Source organism: Nanorana parkeri, unplaced genomic scaffold (genome assembly GCF_000935625.1).
Source record: "Nanorana parkeri isolate BGI_ZX_2015 unplaced genomic scaffold, ASM93562v1 scaffold113, whole genome shotgun sequence".
NCBI lineage: Eukaryota > Metazoa > Chordata > Amphibia > Anura > Dicroglossidae > Nanorana > Nanorana parkeri.
Genome location: NW_017306381.1, coordinates 1,069,492 through 1,080,637, shown reverse-complemented (window position 1 = coordinate 1,080,637; position 11,146 = coordinate 1,069,492). Strand labels below are relative to the sequence as shown.

Below are 11,146 nucleotides of genomic sequence, written 5' to 3'. Positions count from 1 at the left end.
CCCCCCGGTTGTTACACCACTGTTGTTGAGCAGAGGGTAAAACATCCAGATAATAATGTATCCTATTCAGATGCTCTGAGCTGGCCCCGGCAAAACAGCACAGCCTAATGTGCAAACCTATGACTGTTCTATACAAGGGCTGCAGTGTTTATGAAGGTGGGCTGACATTTTATTTAAAGTGCATTTTTGAAGTTAGGGCTCATTCACAGAGGCATATTACGTAGGCTCTTGCTGCTATCTTCAGCTATAGGGTCTGTAATAGACCCTATTGGCTGCCGCTGCTGCTTGGGTCTGGCATGTAAAGATCAATATCATATGTGTGGCAAGCGGCGCTGACTTTGCTGATTACACACTCTTGATGTTTACATGTTGGCCCTGAATGAATTAATCATGCAGCGGTGGTGCATGGGGAGAATTACTTTGGCCAGTCTTGGAAGGCCACCACCACATGGCTGACTCATTCAGGGCCAACATGTAAACACTAGCTGTGTGTCCTCAGGTAGTCAGCGCTGCTGGCTACACATTGCTCATATTTCCATGTCAGGACCGAGCAGCGGCAGCAGCCAATAGCGTCCACGTACAGTGTATGCATGTTAACGTTATCATAAACATTCACATTTATACAATCATAAGCGCCGTACAAATTACAGCCCTGGGAGTAGTCCTGTCCTCATTTTATTTATGCTGCTAAATGCAGCGCAACATTACACTGCCCGACGCAGCTGTGTGAATGGGCCCTATAGACTTCTATATTGCTTCCCGACGCAGCTGTGTGAATGGGCCCTATAGACTTCCATATTGCTTCCCGGCGCAGCTGTGTGAATGGGCCCTATGGACTGCTATATTGCTTCCCGACGCAGCTGTGTGAATGGGCCCTACACACTTCCATATTGCTTCCTGGCGCAGCTGTGTGAATGGGCCCTATGGACTTCTATATTGCTTACTGACGCAGCTGTGTGAATGGGCCCTATAGACTTCTATATTGCTTCCCGATGCCGCTGTGTGAATGGGCCCTATAGACTTCTATATTGCTTCCCGGCGCAGCTGTGTGGCAAACTTACTTCATCCATCCAGGGCATGAAGTGCTAGCTCTGAAAGGTACCTGACCTGTGACAAAGTGTAGCAGCGCTAAGATGTTGGTACTGGAAGCACATTTATTATACTGGTGTCCTCTGTTTAAAACACATTTATGTGTTGTCTCCATCCCACAGGTCTCTCTACTGAAATCTCAGCTTGATGAAGAGCGCACTCACCGCTCGCGTTACATTCAGCGCTGTTCGCGCACTACAGATGACCTGATGAACCTCCGATACGATCTTACTCACTCGCTGGCTGCAGTGACTTCTGATACGCGACCTCAGGTACTAGAGAGAGAGACAATTCGACTGGATGACACGCTGAACCGCAGCCGCAGCCTCCCCAATACCTGACCGGGTATAGTGCCGGTAAAAATATGTAAGAGTCACCGGCGCAGGAAAATATGAGAAGTCCATGGATCCTGGAACGTTTCAGGTGTTTTCAAGAGGGCACCTGCTTCCCTTGGATGAATATTAACTCCGGACAAGTTGCGACGACAAATCAGCGTATGTTACAGGGTCCAGTATTTAGGAGCCATTTATAAAATTAGCTCAGAGTGTTAGTATTTTATGGTGTAGTGTTAAGAGTGTGTATGGCTAAGGGTTCCTGGTTGAATGCCATGGCGGGGTGTGTTGTATAAACACTGATTCAGGAATACAATCAGTGTGTGTGCGTGCGTGCGTGTGTGTGTGGCGCCAGATACAGTTGAACTATCTAGTACTGTGCATCTAGATAAAGCCTAATGCAGGTCATTGTGCGGTTCATAGAGCAATATCAAAGTATACAATGTTATGCACTATAGAGTTCTGCGCTGCGGGTCCCCAGTGATGGCAAAGCTCTTAGACCCGGTGCTAGCTCTCCCTTCAGCTTGTCCCAGCTGCACATGACACTCCAAGAATGGAAGCTGCACTATGGTGCTTAATCCCATGACAAAACGTCATTAAACACACGGTGCATGCAATGCCTGCTCAGGCTTCTTCTAACATAATGAAGATGAAAGTGACTGTCTAGCTGTTGATAATAAGGATCCCTATTTCAGATTTTGTACTTGAGCCTAAGGCCTTGTTCACACCAAATGCAGAGCAGATCCGGTCAGGTTTCTGCACACGCAGTGCAGTGGGTTGTGCCGCGTTTTTGCCGCGTTTTTGATGCGTTCCGGGCCGGTTTTGGTAAAAAAAAGTTTAACATGGGCTTTCAGGCACTTGCATGCGTTTTTGATGCGTTCCAGAGCAGGTAAAATAGGGCTTGCCGCAGTTTTTTCACCTGCTCTGGTCTGGATCTGCACGCTGCGATGTGAACTGGAGGTCACAATACCATAGGAATACATTGGAAGCAGTTTTGATCCGGTCTGCACCTGCTCTGGTCTGGATCTGCTCCGCGCTTGGTGTGAACAAGGCCTTAAGGTGCCCATACACCTTACGATTATCAGACAAAACTTTTTGTCCGATGATCAAACCGTCGTACGATTTTCGTACGACGGCCCCATCCTGCCCCGATTATCGAAAGGTTCAATCAGCGGTAGTTTAAAAAAAACACCTGGACGACTTGCGGTAATTGACCGCAATTATTTTCGTTTGCGCATGCAAAGTGTTAATCGTACGACTTTTGACTGACTGAAACGCCACCAACCATGCGAACATCGTACGATCGACCAAAGTTTTCAAACATGCTTGACCGTCAAAAGTCGTACGATTGTACAGTACTATCGGTCGGGGACTCTATTCACACGTTACGATTGTCGTACGAAAAGTCGATCGCATACGATTATCGTACGATAATCGCGGGAAATCCCGCGATCGTACGATTATCGTAAGGTGTGTGGAAGCCGTGCGACCTCTACTACTGTAAGGTTGCACGACTTTTAACTTACGAACATGTTCGAAAACCCGCCGAGCGTCGTATGATGTTCGGCGGGTGTGTAGCATGCTCGTAAGATAAAAGCGCACACTGCCCGTTCGGCATTGCGATCATCGGAAGCCCGCCCCTCAGGGGGGCGCAGCTTTCGATCATCGCGAGTACGATCTTCCTGTCCAAGATGGGCAGATTGTACGTTTTTTTTAATTACCTTACAACCATCGCAAGACAAAAGTCTTGCGATGGTTGTAAGGTGTGTGCCCAGCATAATGCTACAGATCAGATATCTGCAGTTACATGCAATGCACTGTGACGGAGAGCCCCTTTATTCCTGATGAACTTTTCATAGGCTCGTATAAGCTCCTTATCGCCACAGTTTAAAAAAAGTTGCCCTTTCAGCACATGTATGAATGAAGTCTAAGGGGCTCGTATATAACAGAGCAGATAAGGGGATCTGCTTTCCGTTATACGTTACAGGGTCATACACTTTGGGCTTGCATTTTACAGCTCATTCATAAAACGCTGGCCATGACTGGGATGTGGTGCACACTTAATTCAGCAGAGAGAGCTCTGTCATTGGAGAAGACCGGGCCATGTATCTGGTCATCCCATTCATTATTATTATCCCTTGCTGGCTTCAGGATCCTGAAGCCAGTGCAGGGCAATGCACATTTGTAAAGCACACCACCACTGTGCCTCATGTGTGCGTTTTGTCTTTTTAATGCTTTTAAATGGATCCCTAATTGTTACCATGCATGGAGGAGGACGGTGTGTGTTGTAGTGTGTTGGTGATTCAGGGGGTAAGTGACACAGACATGCAATAGTGTTATTCAGGGTATGTATGGAATTGGGTGCCTGGTCAGGGTATGTCTGGAAGTAGGTGCTCAGTCAGGGTATGTCTGGAAGTAGGTGTCTGGTCAGGGCATGTCTGGGAGTAGGTGCTGAGTGAGGGTATGTCTGGAAATAAGTGCTCAGCCAGGATATGTCTGGAAGTAGGTGCTGAGTGAGGGTATGTCTGGAAATAAGTGCTCAGCCAGGATATGTCTGGAAGTAGGTGCTGAGTGAGGGTATGTCTGGAAATAAGTGCTCAGCCAGGATATGTCTGGAAGTAGGTGCTGAGTGAGGGTATGTCTGGAAATAAGTGCTCAGCCAGGATATGTCTGGAAGTAGGTGCTGAGTGAGGGTATGTCTGGAAATAAGTGCTCAGCCAGGATATGTCTGGAAGTAGATGCTGAGTGAGGGTATGTCTGGAAGTGGGTGCCTGTTCGGGGTATGTCTGGAAGTAATGCTCAGTCTCGGTATGTTTATTAGTAGGTGCTCAGTCAAGGTATTTGTAGTGCACAGCCAGACTTTAGTGCTTGGAGCTCTGGGCGCTCTTCTTCAGATCAGGGTATAATTAGTACAGGGTCAGAATAGGGTAAAGTTGCCCATATACATGGTACACAGAGCTGACCACAGAGTCATTGTTACAATTGGTATATAGATCAACACAAACACTTGCCAAGTGTGCTGTGCATTCACATCATGTGCTAAGACACCCTCCTAGTTCTGTTGATTCCCCCTACACAGTATTCTTAAGAGATCCTGTTCTACCAGTAAGCTTATATTATCAGATAGGCCATGGTAGCTTAGGGTTTCGGCATATAAGCTAGGTAACCAGAGGGAGGGCCACATTGCCATGGAAGCTATGTTACAAGGAGAAGCATGTTACAAGTAAGGGAGGATATTGTTAGAAGAGATGCTCAAACCTATTGCATCAATGGATCCGAGTGCATCTTTGCCATTTTCTGTCCAATGCAGAAATCACTTTTGCCGTGCAGGTCAGCGCATACCTAGGTGTCTGTTCCCTATCCAGATCTTTGAATGATTTGGACTCTTCAAGGGGAATTGTTACATATCATGTTAGGCCCTTTAGTGAAGCATCTACTATGGGGGCTGAGCAGAGTGAAGAAGTGTCATCCTTCTCCAGGGAATATAATCTATTATTTCGGCACAGCTTTTTCACCACTTTGCCCCATTTTTCTGAAAATACTTACGATAATGGCCTCCACAAGATGATGTATGGCGATGGTAGGCATTGACAGAAAAAAGAATGCTATTCTAGGGGAAGAACAATAAATATATAGTTATCGGGTTCTAAGGGGTTTAAGGTTTTTTTTCCTAGTTGTGGAAAGAATCGGGATTGATCAGAACTCCTGACAAATTTTTACTGCTCTCCAGAACTCTATTAGAGGGATCTCTCTCACTTCCTGTCCTGCTGACAATTGCTGTTTTATTACACAGGACATGAAAAACTCTCCAACAGCATAGAGTAGGGGAATGCTACAATCTCTTGTCAGTTTTTATTTCTGTCTGTGTAAGGCCTCATTCACACGGGGCATGCACGCCCGTACACAGCCGATCCCGGCAAGGACAGGTGCTGCGTTTCACACGTCTGTGCGGCGTGCACGCCCATACACGGCCGATCCCGGGAAGGAACAGGTGCTGCGGGTGATTGAGTGCAGCAGCCTGTTCTTCTCTGTGGGAGGACGCGGCCGTACGCCGTCATATGCACACCCGAACTGCACATCTGTGCGGGTCCGGGTGTTCTCACTTGGACGTAGACAGGCTGCGTCCAAGTGCGGACACCCAGACCCACACAAATATGCAGTTAGGGTGTGCGTATGACAGCATACGGCCGCGTCCTCCCACAGAGAAGAACAGACGTGTGAACCCCATGTGAATGAGGCCTTAATGTTGTAGATTTTTCCCTTACTTCCTGAGTGAAACTTATCACCAAGACAGGAAGTGAGGGAAAATCTCTAACGGTGCACCAAATAGCAGTACTAACTAGATGGAGTTCTGATCCTTCCATGCTCTATCCAAAAAAAAAATGTTTTGGGGTGACATACACTTTAAGGAGGGCTGATCTTAAAGCTGAACTCCAGCTTTGCAATTTTAATAAGCCTCCAGATTCTCCCCCCGCCTCCTGTTTATATTGCACTGCCATAATTATATATACATACATGTATTTGGTCCCTAGATACTTCTAGGCTTGTGATGTCACTTGCACCACAAGCCTCCCTTTGGTCAGGCTGCGGATGGGGAGTTGCAACACCCGCTCTGTATATCTCTTCTGGGACTGCAGGTCCCAATGCCTGGTGGTAGCGTTGGGATTGGGTATTACAAGGGGCTGGTTATCTGTTGGTGGTAGCGTTGGGATTGGGTATTACAAGGGGCTGGTTGTCTGTTTGGAATAACACCCCTTGTCTGACAGCTTGGTGTTACCAAGAATGTTATGCACTGAATGATTTGAACTTTAGGTTGGCCAGAAACTAATAGATTTCTCATGTTTAGCATGGAGGGTGGAATCGATCTAACTTGCTGAGTATTCTTTGCCGGCATCCACCACTGTCGGAATACCCGAACCATAACTGCAGCTGATTGGCTGCAATGACCGGACTGACAATTTTTAGCCCAGCTTCTTTAACAAAAGTAAATCGAGTAATTGTTTTTTACTTTTTGCTGAGGCAGAAGGGCCACAGACTGTTAGAGTTTTTGCCAATTTCTTTGAATTAGCCGAAAGAGGCATCAGAGGAGAGCAGAGAAGAGGCATCAGAGGAGAGCAGAGAAGAGGCATCAGAGGAGAGCAGAGAAGAGGCATCAGAGGAGAGCAGAGAAGAGGCATCAGAGGAGAGCTGAGAAGCACTTAAAGGTCATCCCTGACTGATTCAGTAAGAAAAATGTGAGACTGGAGTTCTGCTTTAACCCCAGTGTATGCTTCCACGATGGGCCAGCAAAAGTGTGGGGGCTCCTTCACACAATTAGCACCGACTGATCAACGCCAGTCACCGATGGGGCACATAGAAAGCAATTGTGCTGTGTGGTACATGACATGCTGCATTTTTCCACAGCGCATCAGAGGACACTGAATGGTGCCCAGGAGACCTGAATGGAGTGTACAGTTTGTTCACTCTAAATAAAGTTAAAAAAGTAAACAGTGGTAAACCAGCAATTCACACCACCCCACATGACTTCACTCAGCACACTAGCCCGCAATAGGGTGCAGGTTAGGGTGACCGATCCCTTCACAAGGCTGTGCAGCTTGAACCCGTTCTTATACACTCAACATGTGGATCTCATCTGGGTTCATCCTGTGAAAAACACATTGAGGGGAATTTATCAAAACTGGAGCAAACAGAATCTGGAGCAGTTGCCCATGGCAACCAATCTCGCTCAGGTAGGATTTGAAAATGAAAGAGAGAAGCTGATTGGTTGCCGTGCAAATCTGCTCCAGATTTTGTCTGCTCCAGTTTTGATAAATTCCTCCCCAATGTAAATTCATTGTAAACGCACATAATCCACAATGAAGAGCGTCTGTGTTTCCTTTTACAAATGCACTATGAGAGATTAGAATTGCGCTCTGCAAACTGCGTTGGTGACAGACGAGTGAATGTGTGGTACAGGATGAGAGCTGCGAGCGTGCTTTTGTCAGGTCAGGCTCATACTAATACGAGCCATTTTATTCTATAAAGTTATATTTATATTTTTTTATACAAGCAGTATTATGTACATAGTTCCGCACTATATTTAAGCCGATGGCAGAGACAGCAAGGTGAGGTCATGTGACTGGCATCTTCTTGCTTCATCTGTTTTTGTATGTAATGTTTTGTATGACAGAATATATACATTTATATACGGGTGGCTTTTATTTTGTTTTGGTCTCAGATATTACCCAGATAGCGAAGGATCACCCGCGCTGCTTCCTGCGGATTCTGAGGACATAAAGCAGAGCCCAGATTTGGGTGATCAGTCCTAACCAGCTGCTCACAGCACATGTGAGTCTCGATCCGTCCTGTGTAGTAAGGCCTGTTCACACTTCTCACTGCATATACATTTTTTTAAGGGACACTATACTCAGGATTTAAATCTTAGGCCTCGTTCACACCAGACACAGTGCGTTCCGTCACAATTCTGGCCGGAACGCACTGCATCGCATTGCGGCCGGGTCACTGTGTTCTGGGGCAGGAGGGGGCGTGGCGGTCCATTGAAGTGAATGGCACCGTAGCCATGTCCTCCGAACAAAATGCTGCAGGCACTATGATGCTGTGATGTCTGCAAGCACTTGCAGCATTTTGTTCGGCATTGTTTGCCTTGCGTTCCCGTGTAGCCGGACGACGTGGCTACGGTGCCATTCACTTCAATGGACTGCCCCACAACACAGTTGAGTGAGCCAGCCGCAATGCGTTCCGGCCAGAATCGTGATGGAACGCACTGTGTCTGGTGTGAACGAGGCCTTAAAAATACATCTAGGAAGGACAGTGTCAGCACCAATTCAGAGATGATTGGAGGACCTACAGCCGAGTGATACACAAATAAGATACATTGTTTGTGCGGTGCCATTGACTTTGATGCACCGCCACGCCCCCTCCCACCTCAGAACGAAGGGGGGAGTTTAGTGTGCGACTGCTGTACGTTCCAGCAGCTACTGCTATGGAACGCGTCGCAATTGGTGTGAATGGGCCCTGAGGGTCTCTCTGTGCTACTGCCTACACAATGTGCTGTGTATAAGCATTGCCATTTATTTTTATTAGCACCCCGCTTGCATGCGCAGGGTAATCAAACGCACTTTCCCCTCAGAACAACAGGTACATGGGTTGCCTTGCGGCACGCTGAAGGTAAGTGAGGCAAGGGTTTGACCCATGGAGGCACAATGAGGGTCCTTGCAAATGAACGGGCAACTCAAAGAGCATCAACACAGACATAAGGGTGAAGGTCATCCGAAACAATGCTTCATATATAAGGGAAGGAAGGGAGGCGGGGAGAAACCTTTATTGTGCAGTAATTACAATGTTTGTAGTTTAGTGATTAGAAGTGGAAAATGATGACTGGCATCGAGAAGCTGCCAGAAACCACAAGGGATCTGCAATGTGAAGAACACATAGACCTTTGTGGTTGTGGTGTGTGGCCGTTCTGCATGCCTGTGGGCAGAGGCCCAGGACCTTTTTAGCTAGGATTTTCAATGCATAGAGTTGTGCATGGGACCCAAATTGCGCGACAACCGGACGAAAATAGCTCCTGCACCTTTTTGTGCGACAGGCGATTTCTACCGCGCGACAAATTGCAAAGGTCTGAACAGCTTCCATATGGGTACCTTTCATTGCTCTTATAGACGTAAAGACATCCTAGAGCACACTCCGGATTAAGTTTCACTTGTGTGCATGAACAAGTTATAACTGTAGATGACTGCCGCACTCCTTACCGAATGCCCTTTATGCTGAAAGGTGCGTGCTGAGGCGACTGTGGATGGCGCCGCACATCACAGTGTACATCAGAAATGCCACCAGCACACCAATGGATAATATCCAAAATAAAGCGTCTTTTATTCACGTATATTGTCACATCAAAGATTGTCACATGGTAAGTCAGGCTTAAAAGAGAACTATGGGGTAAGTGTTTTTCCCGATAGTTCTCTTAAGGGTCACGGGAGGACATATACAAGCGTCCTCCCGTGACTCAAAGCTCAGTATATCGCAAACTACAGCTCGCTGTATACTGAGACCGCCGCAGCCGGGACGGATCCATCCAGCTGCGTAAGTGACAGCTGGATCTGCCTATCTAGAGGCAGAGCCAGTTGTACCCGCCCCCTCCCCCGTCTGGCCAGTCAGCACTGGAGGATCAGAGCGGAATCCCTGCAGGGAGCCGTGACTGGCAGTCACGGCTCTCTGCAGGGAGATGATCGAGAAGTGAGCAAGCGACAGTATGTGTTTGCTCACTTCCCGATCTACTGAGCCGACCTGTGACAGTTTCATTGTCACAGGTCGGCTCAGATTATGAGGCTGAGTGATTTTCACTCACCTCACAGTTCTCCTTTAACATGACAAGCAACATGTTAAGCCTGATGAAGGGGACCCTGCGTGGCCCCGAAACGTTGCATTTTTGATGTGACAATATGCGTGAATAAAAGACGTTTTATTTTGGATATTATACATTGGTGTGCTGGTGACATTGCTCATCAATAAGTTTGCTGGTGACATTGCTCATCAATAAGTTATGTCACCCATGGCCAGACAATGGAGAGAAGTAGCTAAAGACAGAAATATCTGAACCCAATTAAAGACCAGGAGAGCTTGGCAGTGTGGGTGATGGAGGGACGGGGGAAGGGATGGTGCTGGATGTCCCATCAGTGAAGGAGGGCACTTTGGGAGATAGGTCAGCCCTCTTGACCCCACAGCTTTTTGTATACACATCTGCTTATCACTACAACTTTGCAGAATACCACCAGCTATAATGTACTATTGCTGGGATTTGTTGTAGTCCTCTATAGCTGGTGATATTCTGCATTGCGCTGTATAATGTACTATTGCTGGGATTTGTAGTCCTCTATAGCCGGTGCCATTCTGCATTCATTGCTGTATAATTTTACACTTTCCTTTTCACTATATTGCACACCACACTATTTTTTTCCACCGCTCCAAGCTTGCTCCTGTGATGGACTACAATCTCAATACAAACTAGTAGTCCATCACTGGAGCCATTTTTAATTTTTTTATTTATTGTTTATCCGATTAACCGATTAATCGAACTTAATAATCGGCTAATCGATTTTGAAAATAATTGTTAGCTGCAGCTCTACTTTACACCATCAAGTTTGTCTGGATGTCCCATCGGTGAAGGAGGGCACTTTGGCAGGTCGGCCATAATTATTGAGAGAGCCCTTTTGACCCGTAGCTTGACCCACATACCTGCTGATCACCACAACTTTACACCATCAAGTTTGAGTTTATGGGATATAACAAGAGAGCATTTATGTAATAGCTTTGCCAATACAAGTGCCAGATAGTACAATAATGTATTTCACAACAAGATCGGTACGCCTAATAGACATCCAATGGTGAAACCCAAAAAATGGTGAAAGACGACGGACAGTCTAGCTGGTCTGGTAAGTGCTATTCCTGGCATTTGCAGGTCCATTCGGGAAGCCGGCGAGGGAGCTCCACCAGCGATCAGAGATCCAAGGCCATCGCCCCAATAACACTTTGTGCTGTGCAATAGGTGTATGCTTTATAAATAATTAATTCTGGCTTGGCGGCCAGACCTTCCTCGCCCCCGCGAGCACCGCGAAGGTCCTTGCCCACTGTAACGCCGCAGTCCTTGGCACTGGGAGGACCTTGCGAGGCCTGGGTTTTATTTTTGTGGCACACCGATCACTGTCCTGGTGGTCATCACAGTGGGA

General features: G+C 47.0%; 1 protein-coding gene across 1 annotated transcript in view; it reads left to right on the top strand.

The window, feature by feature from the left end:
• Positions 1-1,430, top strand: part of LOC108784377 (centrosome-associated protein CEP250-like) — a 42,159-nt gene extending 40,729 nt beyond the window's left edge. The window contains exon 19 of the mRNA XM_018553175.1: positions 1,212-1,430. Within this exon, the coding sequence (XP_018408677.1) occupies positions 1,212-1,430 (219 nt within the window). The remainder of the gene's footprint in view (positions 1-1,211) is intronic.
• The last annotated feature ends 9,716 nt before the right edge of the window (positions 1,431-11,146 follow it).